This window comes from Scomber japonicus, chromosome 15 (assembly GCF_027409825.1).
Source record: "Scomber japonicus isolate fScoJap1 chromosome 15, fScoJap1.pri, whole genome shotgun sequence".
Lineage (NCBI taxonomy): Eukaryota > Metazoa > Chordata > Actinopteri > Scombriformes > Scombridae > Scomber > Scomber japonicus.
In genome coordinates this window covers 16,514,424-16,542,340 of record NC_070592.1, presented here as the reverse complement: position 1 = coordinate 16,542,340, position 27,917 = coordinate 16,514,424, and the positions used below count along the sequence as shown (strand labels likewise).

Below are 27,917 nucleotides of genomic sequence, written 5' to 3'. Positions count from 1 at the left end.
CAAGTGACAGGACCAAACTGAAGTCTCTTAATATGGAATCTGTTTACTGTGACATCAGCAATGGAATTAATGACAAGCAGCTCATTCGCATAAATTAGAACTAAGAATCCTCACACATTCTATATGGAAATACCACTATTTATCTATAAATAATATATATTTATTACACATTAAACCCTTTACATTTATTAAATAAGCTCATAATAATCACAATATAATATCAAATTATGATTGCAATTCATCTACGTTATAATATATGTAAAATTAATTATTATTTTGGGAATATTTTGGCTTTAAGACAGGAGAAAGCAGTGTGACAATATTATGTCTCCTGTTTTCTGATATTTTGACACAGCATTAAATATTTGGTTAGGAAGTTAATTTATTTTCAATTTTTTTTCTTCAACACAAGCAAAGAGTACTGGAAAGTGAGTGTTTTGCACAAGAATGGAGATTTCAGAGAACATACTTGCTTAAGTAGGCATTATATTCGGTATTTCAAATTAGCGTATTTCCTTAACATCAATGTCATTTTACAATAAATTTATTGGTCCTTTAAGATTTTTCACTGCATTAAAAAGTGGCCAAAGGGGAAAATTAGCTGCAAAACTGAGAAGTGGCATAACGTCTGCATCGTATAGCATAGAGTCCATGCACTTAAGTTATATTAATAATAGGCTTTACACATCATGATTTTTGGGGCCGATCACCGATTAGTGAGTTTAAATAAACCGATCACCGATTAGTGAGTTTAAATAAACCGATCACCGATCCGATCACGTCTTCTTTGTCCACGCTCCGTTTCTTAAACTCGGCATGCTCCTCCTCGTGTTCCCTATCCAGGTAAATTTGTGGTGTTGAAACATTTTGCAGATGCTTCCCCACGACGTACTTTAGGGCTGCACAGATTGCAAATAGCTTGTGTTTTATCTGTCTGCCCTTACCACCGATATGTTTGTTTGAATCCGACAGCTAATGATTCAAGATTCAAGATTCAAAAAACTTTATTGTCCGTCACATCGTGACAGGGCTCAAAACTAACTGTCGGATTCAAACAAACATGTCGGTGGTGTGGAAATGAGACATAAAACACAAGCCATCTGCAAAAACTTTCAACATGACATTGATCGGATCGGCGAATTAAGACATTACAGCCGATCTCACTAATTGCATAAAATGCGAAATATCGGCTGATCCGATATAGATGGGCGTAAAGCCTAATTAATAATGTAATTTTTGAGGCCAATACAGATTGACAAATGTTACGCATATTTTTAGCTAATACATAACATTTTTGATAGGGATCCATTTAATGTGGACATCAAGGAATTGTGCTAAAGATGTGCTGATCGAGACATTTCACTGTTAGAAAAATAATCTACAAAATGAAGACCTCCCACATATCTTTAATAATCCTGAACTACAATTGGTTACTTAACAAATGAGATATAGTACTGCATGTGCTGATACATTTATAATAACAATGGCAGATTTAATGGTCAAACTGAAATATGTCTGAAAAGACCAGAAACAGAAAAATTATTCTTTATAGTTTTATTGATGGTAATTATCCATTGTTTTAATGTTATCACTCATCCAGTAATAATCATGGCTTTAAAATTAAACTGACTTCCTTATCATCCAAAGTCACCCGTGTCCATTTAAACACGCAATAGAAAAATATATACTTAATACTTTATACAATACTGGTTTTGGTCCAAACAAAAGTGGATCAGAAAAGCCAATATACCTTTAGTCATTAAAGGCTCTCCAATTTGCATTTAAGCTCCTTTTAAATGGATTCGGGCAACTTTGAATGTAGGGACTTACATAATAAATTCTAAAGACAAAAATGCTGAATGCGGAGTTGGTAACACAAAAATTCAACTTCACAGATTAAAAAAAATATCACTATTTACAGGTTTTTATAATAATATTCAAAGGCCAATTAAGAGACAGATAAAGAGGGATAGGCAGAGAGAGGTAAAGGGAGAGTATAAGGAATCAGGAGGAGGGAGGAATAAGAGAGAGAGACAAGAGGGCACGAAAAGCAGAGTAGTGGAGCAAAACCAGAGAGGTCAAAGAATTAAACATGTAACATGACTTTTGAAACTATGCATTTACAAAGTCCTAAGGAGTTGAACGAGGGCGTGAGCCTCCGGCCCGGTCCATCCTCCACAGTGCATGGATACGTTTTCTCCTCTCCCGATCCCACCCTCCTTCCTTCCTCCCCTTGTTTTTGTTTTTAAACATTCATTTGCTTGATCGACCGCGGCGGCACGTGCCACCCAGGCGATTGACTCTGTCGTTCAGTTTTCATACGCACACCGACACTCAACCTCAGCATGTACAAAGAAAACAAACACACCTCAAGTCTGTACATAAGAGGGGAAGAAAAAAACAAAACAACCAAAAAACAATCACGCTGCATTCACCACAAAGATAACACGCTCATCCCTGTACATACAGCACTCTGCACTGACACCATGGCAACATCTCCAGCAGCACCTGTTGATTCCTGTTAGAGGAGCAGTCTAGTTTGTGGGATTACCACTGGAGATTAACCCTACAGCTCTCACTACCTCTCTGCATATCACAGCTCATAACCTGATCACACATACTAATTAATAGGATTTTGTGTACACTCGCAACTCTTTAGGTTTGCAGTTTTTGCCTTTGTAATTTTATTACAAAAAGTCATGCCTAAAGTCTTGCAGACATTTGCCGGTGTTGAAAATATAGATATGACTGTCTTGCTTGTTTTTCATGTTGAGCACGGATCTTTGCTTGATTGTTGTTTTCTAAGTCAGCGTCATTGTTCAGTCAACAGTTTTATTTATGTGAACTTCCTGTGTAAATGGTCTCACGTCGACGTCTCATGGTTTACATGTGAAAGCCTCTGAAAACGTCAGCCCAGCCTATAAGTTCAAACCCGCCCACCCATCCAGCCCGAACGCAAAGCGGTCCCCTGAAGCCTCTGCCCTTTTTTCACATGCAAAGTCATTTCAGTGTCTGTCAAGTTGAGACCATCCAGGATTTTATTTCAGCCTTCAGTGGGGATAAAGTCAAGTCAAAGTCAAGTCTACTTTCTAGTCGAGTCCACAAGGCTCTACTTTCTGCGCCGCACTGCTGTCTTGATCTTGCGTCCAGCGATCGTTTGCTGTCCAGCAGGAGAGGCTGTGAAGGATTTAGTTGACCTGGAAGAGCAAAGACATTATTCATCAAATAGACAGCCACCAGTAACAACTGTCAAATGACTCAAAACAACACCTGGAACAGCTCCCTAAACTGAGAAGGCCAACATACCCCATATTGAACGCGGGGGGCTGTGCGAAGTTGAATCCTGGTGTTGGTGTTCCTGCCTGGGGAGCAATAGAGGGGTTAGCAGGGGGGGCAGGAGTTGCTGCTGATCCCGCTCCGAAAGTAAATACTCCCGAGCTGTTGTTCGAGGGTGCAAATCCGCTGGCTCCTCCAAACTGAAAACCTCCACCTGAAAAAAATGTGGCACATTTAAATGTTGCACATAATGAAAAGGGTAAGAAGCTATTGGACAGCCTAAAAGATGATTTCAGTCACCCACCTGGTGCAGAGTTAGCAGCTGCCCCAAATACAGGTGTGGAGTTGGCCTGCTGCCCAAAGACAGGGGTGGCATTCTGCTTGGCCCCAAAGGCTGGCGCTGGGGAGGATGCAGCTGGGAAAGGGGATCCAAAGGGTGAACCAAAGGAGGAAGTCTGGTTGGCCCCGAAGCCACCAGAGGGGGCTGAGCTGAAAACAAACGGGGGAGGAGCTGCAGATGGAGCTGGAGAGAGAAAGAGAGAGGAGGTAAAGATCAATACATCTACAGATTATAAATATAAAGGCCAAATTTGATAAATTGCAAATATACACATCTCAAATCTAAAATAACCATTGTGAGTTGCCAGAGGAGGCACAGACCTGCAGAAGAGGCAGCAGAGGGCGCTGCTGCTCCAAAACCAAAGGAGGGAGCAGCAGCAGGAGCAGCACTGGCAGGAGCACCAAAGATGAAGGGCTGAGAGGGGGCTGGAGATGGAGCAGAGTTCACTGGGGCCGCGGATGGGGCAGGCGGCTGACTGTCCTGGTTCTGGCCAAAAACAAAGGCTTTAGCTGGAGGAGCGTCGCTGGAAGTCGCAGCAGACTGACCGAACATGAAAGTGCTGGGAGCTGAAGTAGAAGCTGGAGCCTGGGTGGAGCTGCTGCCGCCGCTGCCGAACAGACTTGGTGCTGGGGCAGAGGATGACGAAGTGGTGGTGTTGGTGGGATTACCAGCCATAAAGGAAAAGGCTTGTTTTGGAGCCGGAGCAGAATCTGTCAGGGAGGGGAAAGCATTACTTATGTTGTGTTGTTGCACTGCAGTTGGAAAGTTATCATCTTTCACCATGTCATCATAATGCTATAGTTATGTACTATAGAAAATACAACAAATACAATAACTGCAACATAGTGGTCAAAGTATATATAAAAAAAAAAAAAATGAATTTGTATTTTTAGAAATACATTTATTGGCTTTCCTGCAAAGAGTTAGATGAGCAGATCAACGCCACTCATGTCTGTACAGTAAATATGAAGTTACATCCAGCAGATAGTCAGTTTAGGTGAAAGACTGGAAATCTGACCTGATTCTTTCAAAAGCTATAATCCAGCTACCAGCATCTCTAAAACTCACTAACACATTATGTCTTGTTTGTTCTATACAAAAACTGAGGTGTAAAATAACACATTGTAAGTGTTATGTGCTGCATTATTTTTGGCCACGTGCAGCAACATCCTGGAAAAACACATTAAAAAGCATAATTCCCAAAATGTCAAACTATTCCTTTAACAAACTATCAAACAAAACAACCTTTAATAATTCGTGGAGGTAACTATGTATCAAAGGTTTACTAAAAAAATACATTGACAAATAAAATACCTGCAACACTTTGTCCAAAAGTGAAGGAAGGCTTAGGGGCCTCTGAAGTTGATGTTTCAGTCTTGTCTGCTGGCTTTCCAAAAGTGAACGCAGGTGTAGGCTGTTCTGCTGGAGCACTCGGCTTGCTGAAGGAAAAACCTCCTGTAGTGGCCACTGCAGCATCAGCATCTTTACTAGCAGCACCGAAGAGGAAGTTAGACGGAGCAGCAGAGGCAGCCGCTTCTTTCTTTTCCTCTGGCTTCCCAAAGGTAAACGTGGGAGCAGCTGGCTCTTTTTCTGTAGATAAAGATCCAAAAGTGGAGCTCCCTTGTGGTGTGGTGGTGGTCAAAGTTGGCTCACCCAATCTCGCAAATACAGACCCAGCGGAGCTAGTTGTGGTGGTGGTTGTGTTGGTGTTTGTTGATGTGGTGTCATCTGATGATGCCACATTGTCATCCTTGTCTTGAGAGGAAGTAGGGGGAGTGAAAGTAACGGAGGTTGAGGTGGTAGTGGTGGTGTCTGACGTTTTCTCTTCAGGTTTTGACAACCCAAAGGTGAAGCCGCCCTTAGAGTTACTTTCTGTGCTAGATGATCCAGTTCCAAACGCTATCCCGCCGCTGGCACCAAATTTAAATCCAGAACCTGTGGCAGGCTGGTCTGACTTTTTATCATCGCTAGAGGCAGTCCCAAATTTAAAGCCCTCAGATGAGCTGCCGAATTTGAACCCTGATGAGGCAGTAGTGTCTTTGGAAGTGGTTTCTGATGAGGAGCTCCCAAATGCAGTTCCAAATTTGAATCCACTTGAAGAAGAAGAAGAGGAGGACGATTCTGTAAATGAGCCCCCAAACTTGAAATTTCCAGATCCAGATGCTGAGGTACTGTCTGATGTGCCAAACTTAAAACCTCCAGTAGTAGAGGTAGAAGAGCCAAAGGTAGAGGAGCTTGACGTTCCAACAGCTGATGAACCAAAAGCTACAGAAGAGGAAAAAAAAGGTTATGAGTTATATTTCAAAAGTCTCACATCCTTATAATTTGTCTAAATGTGCATCTATCTTGAAACTTTAAATGTGATGAATACGTATACAAGTCAGAATAATTGAAAATCTAATGCATAAAGAAACATTTTGGTCCCACTATTTACTATTGTTGCAAAAACTAAAAAAACAAAGAAAAGTAGAGATTTGCCATTTTTGTTACCTTTGGGCTCCACTTTGGCTCCAGGTTTGGCTGCCTGACAGGCAACACACTGTACATCAGCAGCCTTATTCTGTAGAAGACAGATGTCACAATCCCAGGAACCCTCTTCCTTCTTAAATTTGTCCCCCAACCCAAACACTGGAGCACTGCTAGCTGAAGAAGAGGCGCCATCTGAGGACTCTGTTGATGCTCCTGTAGTGTTGACAAGATAAGAAAGATGCTTCACTACATTAAAAAAAACAGACATATTTAGTCACTTAAACATTTGATGAATCTTTAATTATAAAGTAGAACCAGCATTCAGCTGTTTGTACACTAGAAAATATTATCACAGTCGTGCTCTTGTTACCTGGTTTAGCGCTCATGCAGGCCACACACTTTGTATCCTCTGCCTTGTTCTGTACCATACATGTATCACATTCCCATGCACCTTCAGGTTTTTTGAACTTGTCTCCAAATCCAGCAAACCCTGTAGTGATGGGGGCTGTAGGGCTGGATACAGTCTTAACAGATGAGAAGGCAGAAGGAAGAGTCAGTGAGGGCTTAAGCCCCGTCCCAGGCTTGGCCGTTTCGCAGGCCACACACTTTACTGCATCGGGTTTGTTTAGAACAAGACACGTATCGCAGTCCCAGGTTCCTGCAGGTTTGGAGAACATAGTGCCAAACCCTGTGGTGGAGGTGCTGTTTGTGCTGCTGCTCTCCAGCCCGACTGAGGTGGCGTTGGGTTTACTGTCCTTGGGTTTGGATGATAAGGAGGAACTGGGCTGGGGGGCCATGCAGCAAACGCACTTTTTATCTGACGGCTTGTTCTGCACCAAACAGACGTCACAGCTCCAGCCTGCCGTTGGTTTGAACAAGTCACCAAAGCCTGTTGAAGAGGAGAGGGGGGTGGTGGTTGTGGAGGGCGCAGTGATTTGCGTGGAGGTCTGCTGGGGAGCATCATCGGGACTCGGGGAAGTTCGGGCAACAGGAGAGGCAAAACCTGAAGAGAATAGAAGAGAAATACTAAAGAAACTCTAGATTGAACCTTGAAAAATTGCAACAATACATAAAAAAGATTCTAACCAGGTGCTTTAAGAAGATCCAGCACACTGCCTTGCTTCAGGGTTTTGGCTGGTTTAAAGGGTCCTTCAAAATCTTCTGTGCTTTTGCTTGTTGCTGGCTTCACTGTAGGAAACAGGAGAACGACCAAAAAGTTAGTTAAAATTTTCTCAAGAAAGGAAAAAATCATTATGCCAACCTAAAAGAAACTAAGTAACTCTTACCTGCTGCCATTATGGGAGTGGCTAGACTCCCATTTGACATGGAGGGACCCAACTTTGCTACAGGTGCACTAAAAGTAAATCCAGCCTACAAAGAATAAAATAAAATAATTATAATCCATATTACAGTTGTAAATCATTGCAGTCTAAACAATTACAAATCCTTAAGAAAAGTAACTGTACTTACTGAGGGGGAAAAGGAAGGAGGGCTAGCAGTAGTTGCTTTGACAATCGGGGAGGAAAATGTAAAAGGTTCACAAGGGGGTGTCGAGGCCGCTGGTTTGTCCTGGAAACACACAAAAATTAGCCGCATGCATACATTCATAATGTTATTAACCATTAGATTTGTACTAATGCTGAAGTAGACATTTTTTAATACAGACCTTATTTGTTAATGTTTCCTTAGCAGGAGTGACAGGTGTCGTTTGGGGGGCGGTGTTGACTGTAGTGGAGGTGGTGAAAGGTGGTAGAGGGGAGGAAAAGCTGAAGGTGGGCAATGCGGTGCTACTGATGGGAAGTGAAATGGCTGGAAGTTCCGGTACCTCGGCCACCTATTATGAGAAAACAAGCATGAATGTAACTGTAACTGTATCATTTCACCTTTCTGCCAGTTTTGAAAAAGTTTGAGCTTTCAGACTGACAGTGATATGAGATAAGCATCATTATCTGATCTAGATTTATGACCTTTCATTCTTTCTCTCTCCAAAGTCTCATGCTGTCCTGGCGTAAAAGGAACAATACCTATTCATCACTTCCTTCAAGAGCTTTTTGTGTTGTTAAAATGTGAAAAAATTAATCCAACGCAATCTAATTCCTGACTTCTGAAAACACGGCCTTGTTGTTTTAGGATGCAAAGCTCTCACCTCGTCATCTTCGGTGCGTTTGGAGGAGGGCCGTGTACTGGTCCTCTCTCTCTTCATCTTGCCCCCTCCAGAGCTCACACTACTGGCTGTAGGTGTGCTGGACAGAGGATAGGTCGGGCCAGTGAAACCAATTGTGCTAGTGAAGGTATAGACAGGAGCAAATAGTTACTGGAGAAAATTACTAGAGATGTGGTGAGAACAGAAAGGAAATGCTGAAGAGTTGTTACATTTAAAGGAATTAAAGGAAAGGCCAGCAAAACCTTATGCATAGTCAAATTCATACCTTTGAGTCTTCTACTTAATTTCTTTTACTATAAATTTAAACTTACTCCAGTGGCTAGCTGATAAATCAGAGCATCTCTAATAGTTATGCATCAGTACCTTTTAGATGGACCTGGGGTTTCTTCAGGCAGTTGCGGTGATTGTCTCGTGGGCTAAGAAGACAAAACAAAAACAAAAATTAGCATCAGGCATGTATTCAACACCATTTGGCCAAACCTTGTGGCGTAAATTTGTGTGTGGGCAGACCGTCTCTCTTGGGGTCCTGTCCAGAGGTCGGCTCACTCCTCCAGGGGTCAATGTAGGCCTGAAAGACACGGAGCGGTTTCCAGACATGGACACTGCAGCAGGAACCACCAGCTTCTGCACCGGAGGGAGGGAGGAATCCAGCTGAAATATAACAGAGTGGAAAATATATGATCATCAGGGTAATCTGAATGTGTATAATGATGGAGCGTGTAACATGCCACTCTGAGACTGTTTATAAACTACAAAACAGGGATGAAGGAATATTCATAGTCATTGCAGGATATTCCTCTCTACGCACAGTAAGATGTCCAGATCTGATATTTATAAAAAAGCTACACATGCCATACAAAATGTCCCAAATGCAACAGCCAGGTTCTTTATATTGAGTTAATAATGTCAGGATGAGTTCAATCAAGTTCTGTGGCACAGACATACTGGTGGCAACACAGACCATCATTTTCTGTGAGACCTTGGCATCCAATTGTAGTTTTTTCTCCACTATAGTGGTCATTTGGGGGTAATTTATTATTCCTGTTTACTTCCTGCTATTGTTTTCATTGGTTGTTTTAGCCATGACACAGCCAGGTCAGGAGTTCAGAGATTCCCTTCACAAAATTCTTTGATTGTGGTCAGCATCAGCTACCTTATCCTTTCCTTCCTCTGTTTGTGCCTTGGAAAGCATTGCTTGTAATTCATGTTTACAGTTAAATCATATTTTCATATATTTCTGTTTCATTTCAGCTTTCCAAATATCCTTCCATGGAAATTACAACAATTAAGAGCATTCAACTTCAGCTTCCGACTTTCTCTTGAAGCCTGCACGCATATACACATACACGCACACACAACTTGTTAGCAGGATAAATGAATTGTGGGTTTTGGTCTTTTCATGCGATTTGTTGATAGAAAGATTAATAAGATCCAGTGTTATCCTTTAATTTTGGACGCTGCTGAGGTGAAACCCCAAAGCAACAATCAGCTGTGAAAGGTCCAGTTAGATAAATGGGCTTTTTTGTCTTAGACCAGTGAGGGTCAATACACTATTGTTGCAGTTTAAAAAACAGCTGTCGCAGCTGGGAATGCCGGACAGTTATTAGTGAAGACAAGTCCAGTACAGAGCCGGCATGATTATTTAACAATGGACTAACACTGAACACACTGTACATACACACTTTTATGAGGCAATACAACATACAGCCTAACACACTTTTGCTCACAAGTATGTCCCTGCACGCATAAAGACACACACAGAGCAGTGAACAGCTGTGTCCCAGCTGAGGAGAAAGCTGTTAACAAGTGTAAAGGAGGCCGCCAGGCAGTAGGACAGAAATGACAAGACGACAAACCACAGCAAGTGCTGCTGGGTTTGAACAATGACATCCCTGTTCACATCATCAGGCCTCCTGCTTGGCTGCAAACACTCCAAAAGGCACAAGTGAAGTTTATTTGTTGATGTGTGCACACAAGCTTAAGGTCAAACACGGACATGAGGTGTAAAAAAAAAGACGCCTGCTTTTGGAAAGCTGCAAATGCAACTTTTTAATGAGCCAAGAACAAAAGAAAATGTGACAGGAATTTTAAAATCTGCACTTACCCGTTTCTTTTTCGCCTGGAAATGTGAAACATCTAGATTTGTGGCATCCATTGACTGCAAAGAAAAAACTTGTGTGAGGAAATTTTTTTTTTCAGTGAGATAAAATCAAAAGGATGTTTTCAGCTTGATGTGTTATTTAATCATTCACTAACGAGAATCAATTTGTTATCTGTTTTGTGTTCCTGGTCACATCCTGTGCTGTATTGTACTGTGTTCTGCAAGCTAAAGCAAAGCCTACAATACATGTAAATGTGCTACAAACACTTACTGCTGACAGGGGAGACGAGGCTGCCGACGGGATTCTCTTGGCATCCTGCAGATGAAGAGAAATCAAATCTATCAGTTTTCAGAGAGACATATTTATCAAACAGGAAGACTATCGCCAACACATTAGTATTGTTTACAGTACAGATTCTTTGGCAACATAATAAATGTCATAACACTGTGAAACACAAATCAAATGGTGGTGCATGTCTGCTATGTACAGTATGTATTTATGTGTGTGTGTGAGAATACTCACAGCGAGAGGGCTCGACATGCGCTCCAAGGACTGCAGGATGCGTCTGGCTGTGGCACTCGTCACCCCACAGGGCTGCGCACTGGCAGGCTTGGCCTTGATCTGTCTCCTCACTGGAGCCTACGGATCAGATGAGCTAATTTAGTCCCCAATTAAATTAATGATATTCGCACCTTAGTGACATCAATCTTATGGCGTCAGTGTCAGAAATTAACGGCTCACCTACAAAAGTCAAAACACTGACTGAACATGAGTCAATATAGGTCATGTATTCTAACTTGATCAGCTAAAAAAAACTCCAATGAATTTATTCACTAAAACTAATTTTAACATTATTAAATGCATGGTTGGCGGTTGCAAGTTTCACAAACCAACCTGGTATGGTGTTCCAGGACGAGCACGAGAGCTCCTCACTGCAGCTGCTCCGCCATACGTAGTCTTCCCAGGGTAGAATGGCGAGTCTCCAAGCTGGCTGGAGTTCAACACTGTGCTGTTTAATGTCGACTGGAGGAGAGAGGTTAAATTAAATTAGGTTAGGGTAAAGTTAAATCACTTAAAGCATATTAATAATAAGTGGCATTCTTTTTTATTATTATTTTTGTAATGCATAAAGTAGCCACACAAAACATTATCTTGAGTAATACTACAAGTAAGTTCTGCAGTGCTTTCCATATTCATTCATATTTCAACTTGTTTAATCCTGAAAAGCCAGCTGAATACTTTGGCTTATAAAGAAATGTCAAATTGATTACCATATTTAGATTCGAGACATGACTGAATACGGAAAAATGTAAAGTAAGTAACATTAAGATGTTATGTTTTGTTTTGTTTTAATAATCTTAACATCACATTTCTTTTTGCCTGGTAGAAATCTGAGTCAGGCTACACATCAAAGCAGGGCAGCATGTTGACCACAGACGCAGTGATCTATAAAACAACTCAGACATTGACTAGCTGTGAGCTGAACGGCAATAACACAGATTCTTCTGGTGCTGCGTTTAATGAATAATTAAAATAATAAAAAATTTAAAAAATAATTAAATACTTAAAATTGAAACTTGAAGTAAACTTGTATCTACACCTAAAAACCAATGTAAACTCTGAAATATGTATAAGTTTGTGGTAGACTTGACTTTGAAGAATTGGGTACAGTGACCAAAATTATGGACATTTTACATTTAAGTGGGTCACTGCTTCAATGGTACAGTTTATAGTGAACCCTGAAACACTAATAATTCCTGGCTTTGTGGCACGGATCTCTTCTTTAAGCCAGCGTTACTGTTTTTTTGTTTTCTTGACAGACAGACAGATACTCACATTGGAGGTTCCAAAGACAGACAGGTTGAAAGCAGGCTTTTTCAGACTGGACTGGGCATGCTGAGTCCCAGAGTTTGTTCTGTCCATCTCTGGGGACCAAAGCTGGGGAAGTGATGCTGTTTTGGAAGTGGGGACATCTAAAAAAGAGGAGTTTGAAACCATCTCAGACCATTTTAAGAGAGCACCAGCGAACTATTGACCTTCCAGGCCCGAGTCAATCCACACAACATATAATCACAATAGACTCCTCCTACTATAACATTAAACATTTGTAAGATTTAATTTTTGGCTCCATGGTTCGTGTTTATGTGTTGAGTTTTCAACAATGCCAAGAAATTCTATTAAACCCAGCGCAGCACACTGGTACAGGTAAACTGTAAACTGTAAACACGATACAGATATTGTGATGCTTCTTTTGGACAGACTTAGCTTGAGCTTTACAGCTGAAACAATTAATTGATTAGTCCAACAGACACAATTAATCAGAAACTGTTCTTAATTGTTTATGTGATCTTTTCTTTGTCTCATGTGATGGTAAATTGAACATTTTGGGGGGTTTAAACTGTCTGCCAGCATCACATTGGGAGTAAGGAAATTATAGCATTTTTCATCATTTTCAAATATTCTAAACAAATTAAATCAATTAATTGACACTATTTGGCAAGCTCTATCCATATTGGGTGCAGCATTAACTTGTTTAAAATAAAATCTGTGTTCAAATAAATTTCTTTCATCTTGTAATCAACTTTGTTAAACATGTAAGTTCGCTCAACACTTTGCTTTGTCCAACAAATCAGAGAAAAGAAGACCCAAAGCAGAAGTTGTAGTCATGTATTAAAGCATTGTCTGTTTATAGGCTAACACTATGCATGCAAATCTATGCAAATTTCTGACACTGAGCTATATGTGTCCACATCAGTTATAAAAAAAAAAAAACGAAACAAAAACAAAATGTGGAAACAATTCATCTGTGCAACAAAAAATCCAAGAATTTAAATGCAAAAGAGCAAAATCTACATGATCTCCTAGGACCTTAATCTGGAATTTCACCACATAAATTACTGAACGCATAACTAGTTTAATTGTGAACTCTTTCCTTTTGATTCAGTTGTTTATCTATAGTTACAAAGTGAGCCCCCGTCACAAGCACAACTGAATGGTCTGCAGTTCATTACCTCTCACCACAATGGAGGGCGACAGTGTGTGGAAAGTTAGCTATGGTGCTATTGTACCTATACAGATATTAAAGCCTCAAAAACACCTGAATACATGTCTCCATGTGGAAAGACAACACCTTTTTCTTAAACACTGTGCTTGTACCTTTGTCAGAGGCGCGGGAGGAGAAGCCGCTAGTGGTGGAGATGTTGTCATCTTCATGCTGTGAGAGATTGTCCTTGATTTCTTTGACCAAGGAGAAGCCTGTGGAAAAAGGTCCTGGGGCTGAAGAAGTTGAGGGCTGGGAGAAGAGGCTACTGGAGACCCCCAGCGTCGGGGAGGAGGCGTCCAGCGGAGAAAAGTGTAGGTGAGAACGACTAAGAGGGGGCCGAGATAATACATATTCCTGAAAGTTCAGTGATGCTCGGCTGGTTGAGGGCTCTGGGTGAGAGAGGAAAGTTTGGGGTGAGCGCAGTGATACAGATGAACAACGTGACTGAGCTATAAATCTGGACATTTCAAGCTCAGTTCTCATCCAAATTCTGCAGCTAGCTTTTCTGATGACCCAAGAGACTGAACAGATACCTCACCTGTGTTACTGGTGCTTGGCTCTGGTGAGTCGCGCCCATCCAAAGGAGGAGGTCCCTCTTCGCTGCCATTAGGAGGAGGAGGAGGCGGCGGCTGGCAGTTCTGGTCTGTCCCCTGTACAGCTCCCTCTCCTTCAGGAGCATCTCCATTCTTAAAGTATTTTTGCAGCCAGGAAGGAACGATGCTCTTTACTGTGTCTGTTACTCGACTGATCAGGCCTGACTGCTGCTGATAAAAATGTGAGAGAAGAAGCCGTGAACGGAGCGAAGAAATGAGTGAGGCAGAGACAAATGCAGAGAGACAGAACAGAGAACAATCAAATCACGCCATTATTTCTAGTCTGCTAATTATGAAATTATAAGAAACGATGGATACATTTCAGTAGCTGTGCGACAATCATGGTCTTCTGATTTATTTATCAACAACTAATACACAAGAAATCAACTAAAAAGCTCGTCTCTGTGGAAAAACAACTCCAAATTGTGTTTTTGAGGCCTATTGCAATCCTGTTAAAACAGTTGCACTCTTATGAAAATACAGCAATTAACTCTACATTTTATTATTTGAATGAGCTGCACAGGCCCATTTGCAAAGAGAAGCCTTTCTTCCTCCCCAGTGCAAAGCAAAAACACAAGCTCAGTAAGACAGAAACTGGGTCAGGCTAGGCGCTGTGTATGCTTCTATGAAGCACTGAGCAAATGACGCTGGTCTGTGCTGTAGTGAGGTCTAATGTTGGATGAATTCCAGTCGATACAGATGAGTCTTGTCTCCTACACCATGCATAGAAAGAAACAGCTTTTTCACAATCTAAATATATAAACAGCTCTCTTCTGTAATATTCATCAGCTGTTGCAACTTGTAATTTATCCATCTGCTCTGATTGTGTTTGCAGGCGTAGGAGTGAGGAGGGCTGTATATTTTGTTTACAGAAGTTGTTGAAATGCTGTCGACCTTGATGCTTTGAGTAAATGCTGGTAAATTTTCCATGGACTGGGTCAGTTTTAATGAACGACTTCTCCACCAGACTGAGCAGTTTTGGACACGTGGTAGCAGAGGACAACAAAAAGGGAAAAATCTATTATGAATGCAATGAGCAATTAAAGCTAAAAGGTGTTTAGGAGAACAGTGAGCAAGGTTGTGCAAAAACTTTAAGTTTAGCCAGCCCGCCATATTTTTTCCCTGTGCAAACATGCCAATTTTGTTCATCATATCATATGCATTTGGTTCTAACTTTGATATTGAGAACATACTTGAGTGTCTTCAAATTAAGGCAATGGACCTCGAGCTCCTATGACAAAATAGACTGAGAAGAGAAATATAGCTAACTAGCCACCTTGTGAACACCACATAACCACATGTTCTAGTCCACTATAGCTATTAACCCCCGATAAGAGCCGTATGGGCCTCTTTCTTTGTGATATACACCTGTGGGTTCTCCCTGCACTTTGACCTATGTGCAAACACACCACTTTAACATGTCAAGAGCGACTGTAATAACCACCACAGCGTTTGTTTACTTAGTGCTATATAAGCTATTGTTATGAGGATTTAAGGGTGCCGCAATTCTGCTGTCGACAGTATCATGTGACTAAGGGACCTGCGGTCGACTGCCACCGCTCTCTCGGGAGGCAATCACATTCAAATACAGGGCGATTCTGATTTAATTGAATGACCAAGTACTTAAGTGAATCTGTGCATCAAGCTTTCCAAGCAAAAGCATGATGTGAGTTCGAGTTATGAGCTTGTCATATTAGATCCATTAAGATAATTGCTGTATTTGTACTGTCATATTTGTACCATGTGGAGAAGTAGGCACTGCCCAGAAAGACTATCTTTTGCAAGCAATCACACAAGATGCAAGGCGAGATGACGCAAACACTGCATGTCTTATCATGTTACTTCTGCTTTTTACCCAGTCATGATGTGTAAACCAAGTTTGTTAAATAAAAGCTCACCCTTGTCTTTTCAGCACAATTGTATACAGAATTTGGATAATCATTGTTTTTTTTGGGCTTACTTCAATCCACACATATTTGTATGGACTACAAATGCAAGTGTGTTATTTGCCATTTAGTCAAATATGTGAGAGTTTAAAGATGTAATCACGTCTCCCTGATGCCAAGTGCAAATTATATTTGCATTTATTCAAACTCAATATTACAAGTTTATTTTTGTCAGTTAAGGTTTTGTTTGTTTTTTGCACAAATGCATCATTGCAACAAGTCTGTCTTCATTTTAACACCGTTTGTTGATAGGATTAGCATCCACTGCTCAGATGTTTTGGCTGTTGATCAAGTGGGATAAGGTGTCAAGAACCTTAACATGATACTAATACTGCCTGCCAAGTCAACAGCATTTATAAAGAGAAATTACATTACTTTTCTAAGTATAAACTACACCAAGCCTTAAACACCCAATTGCTGTTTAATGGGCTAATCTAATGGTAGTCTAATACATCAGCCCTGAACTGAGTCCCATCTTCATGGAGGTTATAATGTTCAGTATTTGTTGTAACTGCTCTAGATGTGTATTAATTAACCTTAATGGTCATTTTTAGGGCTGCTTGTGCTGGTCCTAAATTATACTGGCTCTGTCCATCACATCTATATCAATGAGGACAGATTCAAGAGAATGGTACACAGGTGGCAGATTCATATCAAAACAAATACAACAACTTACAAAGATGAACTTGCAATGTTATTTTTATACAAATGCGAATCAGTTGCTTTATTTAATGTCTTGATTAAAGCCACTATTACATCTGACAACATATATTATACAAACACAATAATCTGTTTTAATGCTAAATAATCTGAAGTGTTACAAAATGTCGACAACAAAAGCTTTCTATCTAAATCTTGTTAGTGAGGTGCATCTCAGCACTGACAAACCTGTGTTCTCATTACACACACACTGCTGACAGCTCTCGCCTCAATGTGTATCTGACTGATAACCTTCCAGCAAGTCACAATCAGCTGGTTGTATAACTACCGATACTCTGTGAGTGATTTCACAGAAAATGGTTTTAAAAGACATCATGAGTAGATGTCCAAGCGGCTAATAAATCCACTCAAGCCAACCATGTGGGTTCCCAATCAAGCAATGCTTCCTGCGCAATCCATCTGGCTGAGCTTTGGCTAACGCTAGCTGCACAAATGTACAAAATGCTTCCCGACACGCCGGTAACACAACTTAACAATGTATCAGCGTGAAAGCCGGCTACACGTGGCTGTGGAGAGATGTTTAATTAGGACCAGACAATCACGTCGCCTTTACCGGGGACCGGTGTGATGCCTTCAAACTTAAAAGAGGCGAAGACAACAATGCGCCGCTGTTAGCCTGCTAGCTGCCGTCAATGCTACATTAGCACAGACTGGAACCTGCTTGGTTTCCGCTAATTCAGCTAGCAGCTAACAACCTGCTCCCGGTGCTACAGCTAATTATTCCGGCGTGTCATGTGAGGACGTGGACTTCACCAAAGTGCTGGTGAATTAGTGTGAACGATTCAAAGTGTGCCGTGATTTGACCTGTCAGGTTAGGTCTCATTTTGCTAACCCTGTAAGCCTGCTAGCTCAACGCGTGGAGGCCACGAGCGCTAACAGCAGGCCATAAAATGTCTCCAACAAAACAAAAACAAGAGATAAAATATAGTGGCACCGCAGTCACCGTAATGTCCTCCACACGGGGTTTTCACACGGAAGCTTTCACTCCATTTACCTGTTTAGTCTTGGCGTAAGGTTTAGAGGCGATGTGATATCTCCTGCTTCTGATTTTCCCTCCACCCGTGGCCGCCATGGCTCTTTCGTCTGAGCTCTGTCGTTTCGGCGCCGGATAGCTGTCATCCACCACAGCGGCCAGTCACCATAGGAATCATGGGAAATGTAGTAGCCAAACAACAAAAAGCATGGAGTACAATAGCGTCGTTATCCCAAGACTCAAACCATCCATGCATTTACCAAGGATCACGGTTGGGAAGGTTACTTTGGAAATGTAAAAGGTTACAGATTACTACTTACCCTATATAATATGTAACTAGTTCAATCCCTTAATCAAAGTAATGCATCTTATTACATTTGATTACTTTTCTAACGAATCTTGTCAGCTGTTAGGGTAAGTGTACCCATTAAGCACCAAAATATAGGTTCAGGTGGTGGTAGGAGGGCCTTAAGCAGCTCCTTAAGCAGTTCTTCAGCGACAGAATCTACAATGCTACACAAAAATTGCATTTTTTTATTTATTTTTTCTCCTGATGTGCACTCCTGCACTTTAAGGTCCTTTTTAGTTCTTAATTTATTGTTGTTATATACAACCCATGAAAATATATCTTATCTTATGATGTATGGGAGATCATTTCTTATAAAACAAGATGTATCTCTCATTTGATGTATATTTTGGAATATAAGATAAAGATCATCATCTGCATCATGATTTGTTTGATTTCAAAGAATTAAAAACAGTTTTGTGGAAACAAAAAGGTCAATTAATCAATTAAAAGAAAATTAATGTGCAGCAATTTTGATAATTATTTTTGATAATTAGACAATTATAAAACAAAAATACCATAATTATTCCAACCACCATTGTGAGGATTTATTTTATTATAAATTAAATATCTTTAGGTTTGAAATAACAAACTTTAAAGCTTATTTGTAGATGTTATCGTGGACTCAGGGATTTCAACAGGATTTTTTCTGTATTTTTTGGTGTTTTATATAACAAAAATTACCAATTAAAAATTGAACAGATTAATTAATAATGAAAATAATTGTTAGTAGCAGCGCTACATTTTAAAAATGTTGTGTTGATGCACAGAAATCAGAAAAATCCAATTAGTGGATGTAATAGAATTTATTGTGACTTCTTGAGGTCACAGTGATGGTTTGCAGAAGTTTTATTCAGGTGAGAAAGTAACCACTATCTCTGTGCACTACCCCATAATTTATATTTTGGCATTTCTGTGGCATGACGGTCATAGTGTGGTTTGTTGACCTGAATCATGTTTTTCTGAGGTCTGTTGTACATATTCACAGGAAATCTCATAATTATACAACATATGTGATATGAGGTAACATCTGCGGTATTGTACCAAAGTTTGTTTGTTGTTACATACTACAGTTTTTCAAGGAAATGAAATAATGAATCCATGAAAAAGAAATGTAAGAAATGCAGTCATTTAATTATGTGTACAAAACAAGCAAACCCACCTATATAAAATAAAACATCAGTAATATTAAGTAGTTTATCACAGGTTACAAAATTATAGATTTTAGACATCTAATATTAAATACAGTGTAGTCAGTCTAACACATGAAGACTGGGATCACTGAGGCAGGATGGTGCAAAAGCCTGTCACATTCAAACAACTTCAATAAACAGATATTGGGTTATAAAAACACTGGTCGTAGTAGAAATAAACACACCATAATGCTGAATATGAAACTGTGGAGCATCATTTAATAATATTAAGAGCTACACCAGTAACTGTAGTTACATTAATGCCCCACATTATTTATTTAGATCACTTTAAAAACACTTCAATGATTATCCTCTGTGATTTAACGTCTCCACAGTAGTAGTGCATTGAATGTCACAGTATTTTTTGTCGGTACACCAGTCACACACCCCTTACTTCTCTGTCCAATTCAAACACACCAACACACACGCATATATACACAACTGCAAAAGAAAAAACACCAAACGACAACAACACACACGCCCCACACACATTTCAACAGTTCCAATATTCACACAGATGAAAGCTCAAAGTCTACAAGTAATTTGTACTACAGCTGCAGATGTGCACTTGGTTGAAAAAATCATCTCCTTTCATGGCAATACCAAAATTACAAACACCAGTACTTTAAACTGTACTATATATTATAGAAAAGTGCAGAATGTGGTCACTTTTGGCCATTATGATATAAAAACAACAAATATATTAAATCAACAAAGTGGAGAACCAACCATCACCAACTCAAATGACATACAAAATGATACACACAACAATCATTGATTTTTAGTTTTCTAGTAAAGCTTTTAGACTTAGTACACAGAGCCTGCACACCCTGACTGAACATATCTCGCTGTCTCATCGTGCAAAGCATCCAACAGCATTCAGTACAGGTAGGTAGAAAATGGCTGTAGGATGATGCTGAGGCAGGCATGCTAGTTCTTACAATATAAATTAAGGCCACAGTGTCTTTAAAAATCCAGTGCATACTCTTCTTTTTAGATTGTTAAGTAAACTCTATTTTATTTTATATTTTTGACCAAATCAATTCTGTTGATGGCCTATATAAGAGAATCAACACTCTAGTCTGCATATTGCGAGTCTTTTTGCTCATTCTCGTTGTGTTTTTCCTTTGATCTGTTTGCTGTAAGAACTTGATAAGTTGATGTAGTAGATCAAGCCTGGTCACTTTTGAAGACTGCTTTCTGCCCTCTAGGGGTCAAAATACTAAATTAAGTGCATATTCCCCTTGCTGGGTTGGAATGTGAATAGTCTTTTGTGCTGTTTATTGTCTTTTTCCTCCTTGGCCATTCACAAATCTGTTCTTCCCGGAGGCTTTCCTCCGTTTTGCAGGTTGTGAAGTTTTCGAGGAATCCTTCTTAGCTACAGAGAAAAAAAAGGATAATTTTGTTAAACTTTCAAGATCGAGTTTAGGGAAGAGTTTTCACCAGAGTGGCTGTTATTGGACTGACCTGCAACACCATCTGGCACAAAACCATGTGAGTCAACAACACTGCTGTCATCACAATCTTCACTTTGCATATAAACGTTCTGTAAACAGAGGAAGCTCAGAGTGAATGGCATTTCTGACAAACACAACTCTAATTGACTTCACATTTATATTAGAAACATTCTAAGTATACCTGTATATAATTGCAGCAAGTGAGAGTGAGAAGCAAAATATGATTTACAGCTTTGTTTTGTTTTTTCAATTTTGCCTTGTATTAACACTTAAGATATCATGGAAGTATTCAGTAAAGCATCAACGCAACATCTTACCTTCATTTTTTTTTGCTCTAACCAGACCATCCCATACAAACACAGAAGTGTGATGAGTGCCTAAAGAAGAAAAAAAGTGGATAAAACACAGTAGTTTTGATTTCTGCAGGGACATACCAGAATATACACCAGGAAGTTGAAATCATGCCTCTGCAGAAAAAGCAGACCCTAATTATCCTACCAGTTTTAATTTATTTTCACACAATAAACCACAATGCATTGTGTTAGACACAAAAATGATACTTTAAAGGGTTACTAAAAAGAAAATTACATATTTTGTGTTTTGCATGTAAACATCTACCAACTGCTTAAAACAAACAATACAGAGGGTGCTGCTAGGCTATGCTTTAACATTACCAAGAATGTATTGAGATTTTCAAAAGGTGCAAAACTCAGTGGTGTACAATGAATACCGTTGGGACAAACTCATAAGCAGCATGTGCAGAAAGAAGCATGCACCCTTTAACTCTGGGAAGATGTTTTGCATTGTCAACAGGCTTCAGGTCTGTGCCAGAAATCACAGCAACTGTTCCTGGGGCAGATGATGGTCCATACAGCATTGAACAGCCATCTTTATTTTTTGGGATAGTGCGTTTATGTTATCAAGACTTATCAGAAATAACTGGCAGAGGTCATTTCTTGTGTAGTCTACAGTATATTGGTCTCTTTTTTCCCAAAAAGGCACACATTTATTATTTACACAATAATTCTAGTTACATAATACTAATACACCTGTTCAAGACTGACTGACCCTTTGCTAGTACACACACACACACACAAACACAAACACACACACGTGTCTCTCCTCACCAGACAGAGCAGCCACAGGAGTACGGAGCGAATTTGTGTCTTGGAAAACAAATCGTGGCCGAATTTCACACAAGCAAGAGCCTCCAGGAAAGCAATGGCTCTGAAGAGAAACACAAGAGTACAATAAGTAAAATTGGTACAATTGCTCATTCAATTTCAAACACAGGCTGTTAGAGTTAAAAACACCCTCTCTTGGTAGTGCTGTCTCATTGCAATGGAGCTTCTCTACTGATGCAGAACACTTCTGGCACATACTGTACATCCACATGTGCGTGCTCCGTTTGTTGCTCGCTGGCTTTTCAAACTTTTCAATACTCATTCACCAGACTAGAGTGGGAACTTTTTTCAGTCTCAAAGGTTACACTGCAGGGGTAAACCGCAAACAACAGACTAGTCTCAATGTTGAGTATCTGATGCAGACAGAGAGAGCTCGTCTCGTTGCTATAGAAACTGGAGCAGACTGGGGGCATCGTCAACTTTGTGTCTGAGATGAGGTCAATAACTTCAGGATGTTATGAATTTCAATTGACTAGCAACTACTCTGCTATAAAGTGTGAAATGTAAAATGAATATAAATGAAGCTCCACTGAAACAAAACACTTAAGTCTGAATGAAAATTAATGAACTAATATTAAATTGAAACCTCTGACTTTTTGGTGTTTACCACATCTTTGTTAAAACCTCACCCTTTCATTTGTCAGCTACACTAAAATAGCTTATAGTAGCCAGAATAACAGCGGTTTCAGTGGGAATATCAGTCCTGCTGAGTTGTTGCCACTGGTGGGAAGTCTATGAAGTCTGTTCAGTTGAAATCATTTGAGAACTTTGATTGCGGTCATTGACATATTTGAATCTACAACATCCCTCGTCTGCCAAACAGTCTCAACAATAAACAGGAATAGATGAGTACACGTGACACTGTTGATTCATGGTGTAGTCCTGAGTTACAACTTTGATTTATTTGATTAATAACCAACCAGCGTGGGTGTGGGAATGACCGTTTGGTATGTAGCTATTGTATGCCAAAAAAGAAGACTTAACAGACTCTAGACAAAGTTCAGTCAGATTGCAGTCAGTAGGCCTTAAACATTTCCTTTCAGTATCAAAGAGGAAACAAGGTCATTAACTTGCACCAATGCAGATCCTTAATATCTTTGATTAAGCGCAACAAACAGGAGCGGATAGCCCAAGAGACTTACCCAAACACCCAACACTGTGTGCCAACTCGTTTGCACTGAGTGTCTGTCAGGTACGCATAGTATTGTCTGAAAGAGACAGAAGAAAATAGGTAAGTTGTACTTGTCAAAAACAAAGGTTATCAAACACTAAAGGTTTCAAGAAATTCGGAAAGCATCTGGAACAATTGACAATTCATAAATGCTACCTTAGTTTAAAAACACAGTTGGTTTTAGGTGGAATTTAAATCCAGAATATCACATTTCCTATTGCCAATAGATGGAAGGTAAAAATGTCATTTTGAAGGTTGAACATACCGTACAGTGGGTGCAGTAATGACTCCAACAAGGAGGATACGACACCAGCTGAGAGGATGAGAGGCCTGGAAGACGAATATGTGCTTGAGGAAGAATGTGTTTAGCTCTGTCAGCTGTTGAGATAAAGGATGTAAGACAGACAGGATTTAATAGGATTTCTCTGTGGATGTGTCGTGTACTTGATGGCACAGTGAACACGAGAGCTTTTCTGGAATATGTGATTCATTCATTCATTAAAAGGATAATTTAACAGACAGGTATTGCCTAAAACCAGATTGCTTTGACAGTCGTACAGCTGTTTCAAAGTATAGAGTACCTGCCACAGGATCATGAAGAGGTAGATGCCTGCCAGCCTCTGGAAAGAAGACTTTGGGTCGAACCAGCGCACATAAGTCCAACTGGCTGGTGTGAACTGGAGCACGGCTCGTTTTATCTTCCCTGTGGTGGTGTGGATCTCCCTAAACAGACACAATATGTTATTTTTACTATACAGAAATAAATGTACATATGCAGCCACGCTTCAAACAATAACATGGAGCTGTCCAGAATTATAGTGTTATAAATCTGATTTGAATAATTTCGGTAAAGCACTGGTACTGTATTTCACATCAGAAAAACACAGAAAAGAAAAAAAGCTTCACTGACTTGATACTGGCCCAGCGGTACGTCCTCATCTCCAAAAAGCGGCACACTGTCATACCCAGCCAGATGCCTCCTCCATTACACAACAGTATGTCCAGTATCACCTGATCCCACCAGCACTCAGCAAAGTTTGGCAGAAGGTGCATGAAAAACAGCTGTGCAAAAAAGTAGAGAAAGAAAGGACAGAGAAAAGTAATTGTTCTGTTTCAGGATTTAAATCATAGGCTTTTAAAAATCTATTTATGTAATACCAAAGGTTCAAGCACCTTGTTTGAAGATAAACACATATTTAAAATACTTTTAGTGGTGCTGTATCCAAAAGAATAAAGATGAAGGCAGAGGTCAGACAAAGATCTGTACATTTTTCTAATAGCTACCAAGACATTTTATTTAAAGGCAGCAAGCTTGTCAGTGCTTGACAGTGCCTGATACTTGACTGTGTTATGTCTAAAATTGCTCTGATAAGTTCAATTTACTGATAGCTATCAGTACAGTATGCATCTTCTGGGTGACTTCTGCCTCTCACACCTTGTTTGGCCTAAGGATCCTTGACGCAGTTGATGCTGGATGAGTAAATCTGGTATTAGGCTAAATCCTGTAATCTAATCCTTCCAGTCAACAATTGTCAGGGGTCAAGGCAACAGCTCTCATTATGTGCAGAAATTCCTGCTCATAATACTGTTTTGTTACGGTGAGTTTCTCCTAAACAATCAATCCTTGTTGCCTGCACAGACCAGCATTATTATAGTTTTGAAATTAAGTAGTTTTAGCTTAGTTTTTATTTTGAGGAATTGACCAGTTTTAAGTTCTAAGCTGCTTTTTATCGTCAATTCAGTTTAGTTTTAGATAATTTTGTGTTGTTCATTGTAGTTTTATTTAGTTTTCTTTTCATTTCAGTTAACTAAATTATTTTTCACTCACTAGTTTTAGTTTTAGTTAACTATAATAACCCTGGCACAGACACACTGAAGCAATGTTGTGCACCTGTATGAAAGTAATGACTTTCTTAATGAACTTGCAGACTCAGAAGGCTGAATTTCTGTTTAGGTCCTGGGACTTTGCAAACATTTGTACATTATTCACATCACAGCTTTCAACGCAGGCTGATGAAGCTTGAGGTCATCTTTATGACATGCATTCTACCTCAGTGAGTTCCCACGTGATGCTGATGGTCCAACAGAGTCCGTAGCTGCGGATCAGCAGAGCCTTCATGGCCCAGCCTGCAAAGTGGGCGAATGCAAAGATGTCGAAATGGCTTAGGACACGCTCCCATGTTATCACAGTACAGTTGACAGCATATGCCTGTGGAACAAAGGTAAATAAAAAAATTTAAAAACATAAATGCAACCAAAAAGAAAAAAAGAACACATCTTTAACGAGAAAATAGAAGCTGTGAGTGCTCCTTAAACTATTCTGAAAACTGAGACATCATCATACATAAGGTCACTTTAGTGTGTGTTTCACTGACTCAGAAAATTCAAGGCCTATTAACTGGGCAATGTTGTCTTAAGAGGCTCTAATGTAGTCAAATTTAAACAGATTTAGTCTATATTTAAGGTCAATTACAAGCAACGGTTCCTCATTTGCAACTTGTTATTAAACCTTTATTTTACAATTTACATTGTAGATAATGCAGGATGACCACCGCTCCTCACAGCTAAGTTTTTGTAAGGTGCTGAAAGCATCAACAGGTCCAAACTGTGTGGAAAGAGATTTCCACATGTCAAGTTTACGATTCACATTAAAGTTTCTAAATGATCCATACCATGATATCAGCTTCCCGTTTAGCATAGCGCAGATTAGGGTCTACCCAGTACATGAGTGTTTTCACTTGGTCCCAGTTAAGGAAGATGAGGAAGACAAGAAACAGGAAGTAGATCACACTGAGACCTAGAGAAAGTGAGTCAGGATAAAGAAAATTTTCATAGCTGGAACCACGCTGAAAAGTTGGTTATTCTGAATTTGATGGATTTGGGAGAACACTCACCAAACACCATTCGCCATATTGCAGGATGTGGCCTGGTAAAAGGTCCTAATGGGAAAAAAAGACTTTTAGTTTATCATTTGTACCATTTGTAAAAGAGAAATTAGGACAACCTTGGTGAGTGGAGTTAGCTCCGTTGTCTTGGAGATAGGTTTTTTCGGACAACCTACAATGATACAACTGAAGTTACACACTAAATAAATGAGCTATCTCCATGAAAATTTAACAAGCTTGTTGTAAAGGAGGAGCTTGAGCTGTGGTTTAGAGCTCTGGGTAAAATGGGAGGCAATTGGAGTTTGTTTTGGTCAGACTCCTTGTTCTAAGAGTGAACTTTCATACTGAAACCAGACAAATGTTTACACTGCAAATTGGTTCTATTCAGTTGGCTGAAAGGTACCCACACTAGTGCATATTTGAGTCAATGAATCAAGTCAGGCCACTAAATAAATTACTGAATAATCAGTCAATAATTTACTCAAATAATTGATTATCTTTTTGTTTTTTACAATGTTCTACAGTTCAGAGTGATGTTTTCAAATTGTATGTTTTGTCCAATCAAAAGTCCAAAACCCAAAGATGTTTAATTTACTATATCATAAGATACAGAAAATCAGCAATTCCTCACATTGGAGAAGCTGGAGCCAGAGAGTTATTTAATGATTAATTGATTATAAAAATAGTTACCATTAAGCGCATACAACTTAATAACTGAGCCAATGGAAAGTTTAGGTACCTACATAGCTGCTTACCATTAGGAAAAGCCAGGACACTGATGACCAAGAAGAAGGAGATAACCACCAGTAGACCAACTCGGAGGTTGTTGTCTGCATGCTCATCATCCCTGTCACATCACAGCATCCCATGTCAGCAAAGAAAATATATCCAACACTGTAGTACACTATTAACAGAGTTGGGAAGGTTACTTTGGAAATGTGATAGGTTACAGATTACTAGTTATCCTATTTAAAATGTAATAAGTAATGTAACCACTGTATTTATTTGATTACTTTTTTAATTACTTTTCTAAGTTCAAGTGCTGTCTCATGGATACTGACATGATTTATAAGGGAGATAATTTCTTATAAAACAAAATTCATTTCTTATTTGAAAATGTATTCATTAGTTCATGTAGATTTTGGAATATAAAATAAAGACAATAAAGACAAAAGTCAAAAGTCTGGCATGGGATTAATTAGTACTGTGACACCATTTAAGCCCATGTGTGGTCCAAATAAGACAATGTTAGTTAATATTGATTTCAAAGAATCAAAAACAGCAATGTATTTATTCATGTTAAAACAACGAGGAAATAAACCCTCCTTAGCAAAATCTTCTAACCCTTTGTAATCATCAGTAACTGTAATTTAATTACCCATTTTTTCTCATTAAATGTAACAGATTGCAATAACATTTATTTTGTAATTGAAGGTAACGTGACTATTACACTCAAATAGAAGTGGTTTAATTAGGAGTACTCATTGTGAGTGCTGACTTCAAGGCTTGAATCTTGCTTTAACACACGAATATCAATAAGCCATTAACATAAAATGATATATATATATTTTAAGTGGACGCTGTTATTTACCTGGTAAAAGCAAAGTACATCAAGCTGAGCACAGTGGCCGTCAGCAGAGAGATGGTATGCGGCTTGTAGAAGGAGTCAATGCTGATGTCCTCCACTTGTTGCTCGTTTATCATTCGGAAATGTAACTTAAAGTCGGCTTCATCCTTCCGCCATGTCCGCGATCCCTCTGCTGCTGCCATGTGGCTGTTGTGTGACATAGTCTGAATGTTACTAGAGTAATTTTAACGACTATAAACCATTAAAGTTAAAGCACGTAAACAAGATGATGCAAACATGAATGCTCCTCAAGCAGCTAGAAATGTAGAAATCGTGAAGATGGACTAAACCACAAAGCTAACGAGAAAATGCATGCTGTGCTATCCACCTAAACATAAAATTGGAATATTTAATTATATTTGTTGACTAATGTATTGTGTTAGTTATCTTATTTAGCCTTATTTCCTTATATGTAGATTAAAAGCATG

At 39.5% G+C, this 27,917-nt stretch overlaps 2 protein-coding genes across 4 annotated transcripts; both read right to left on the bottom strand.

The window, feature by feature from the left end:
- Positions 1-1,401: 1,401 nt before the first annotated feature.
- nup153 (nucleoporin 153) lies at positions 1,402-17,761 on the bottom strand. 2 transcript variants are annotated; one of them, XM_053333798.1, is made up of 22 exons: positions 17,648-17,761; positions 13,933-14,155; positions 13,508-13,783; positions 12,188-12,324; positions 11,246-11,374; positions 10,874-10,990; positions 10,622-10,666; positions 10,354-10,407; positions 8,760-8,900; positions 8,613-8,665; positions 8,232-8,367; positions 7,752-7,919; positions 7,556-7,654; positions 7,372-7,456; positions 7,172-7,273; positions 6,456-7,088; positions 6,107-6,298; positions 4,931-5,881; positions 3,937-4,326; positions 3,581-3,799; positions 3,307-3,490; positions 1,402-3,197 (listed from the first exon to the last, which is right to left on the bottom strand). In XM_053333798.1, exons 1-22 carry the CDS (start codon positions 17,723-17,725, stop codon positions 3,110-3,112), a joined length of 4,500 nt encoding a protein of 1,499 aa, XP_053189773.1. In that variant the 5' UTR covers positions 17,726-17,761; the 3' UTR covers positions 1,402-3,109. The 2 variants fall into 2 exon arrangements, with proteins under 2 accessions (XP_053189773.1, XP_053189774.1); XM_053333799.1 differs by having other exon boundaries at positions 13,933-14,158; positions 17,648-17,740.
- Positions 17,762-19,094: 1,333 nt separating this feature from the next.
- Positions 19,095-27,716, bottom strand: ptdss1b (phosphatidylserine synthase 1b). Of its 2 annotated transcripts, XM_053333806.1 has the most exons (13): positions 27,454-27,716; positions 26,618-26,709; positions 25,872-25,916; positions 25,650-25,774; positions 25,028-25,186; positions 23,888-24,039; positions 23,559-23,700; positions 23,243-23,355; positions 22,949-23,014; positions 21,750-21,849; positions 20,940-20,999; positions 20,633-20,711; positions 19,095-20,543 (listed from the first exon to the last, which is right to left on the bottom strand). In XM_053333806.1, exons 1-13 carry the CDS (start codon positions 27,648-27,650, stop codon positions 20,446-20,448), a joined length of 1,428 nt encoding a protein of 475 aa, XP_053189781.1. In that variant the 5' UTR covers positions 27,651-27,716; the 3' UTR covers positions 19,095-20,445. The 2 variants fall into 2 exon arrangements, with proteins under 2 accessions (XP_053189781.1, XP_053189782.1); XM_053333807.1 differs by lacking the exons at positions 19,095-20,543; positions 20,633-20,711; positions 20,940-20,999 and adding an exon at positions 21,373-21,510.
- Positions 27,717-27,917: the final 201 nt, after the last annotated feature.

Bases quoted from the DNA above. Each gene is read 5' to 3' on its own strand.
- ptdss1b (XM_053333806.1), bottom strand. From the start codon at position 27,650: ATGTCACACAACAGCCACATGGCAGCAGCAGAGGGATCGCGGACATGG. The intron at 25,775-25,871 runs GTGAGTGTTCTC...CACTTTCTCTAG, and splicing joins AATATGGCGAATGGTGTTTG to GTCTCAGTGTGATCTACTTC. The intron at 20,712-20,939 runs GTAAGATGTTGC...CTCTGTTTACAG, and splicing joins TAGAGCAAAAAAAAATGAAG to AACGTTTATATGCAAAGTGA.
- nup153 (XM_053333799.1), bottom strand. From the start codon at position 17,725: ATGGCGGCCACGGGTGGAGGGAAAATCAGAAGCAGGAGATATCACATC. The intron at 8,901-10,353 runs GTAAGTGCAGAT...GTTATATTTCAG, and splicing joins TCCAGGCGAAAAAGAAACGG to CTGGATTCCTCCCTCCCTCC. The intron at 7,274-7,371 runs GTAAGAGTTACT...TGTTTCCTACAG, and splicing joins CACTCCCATAATGGCAGCAG to TGAAGCCAGCAACAAGCAAA.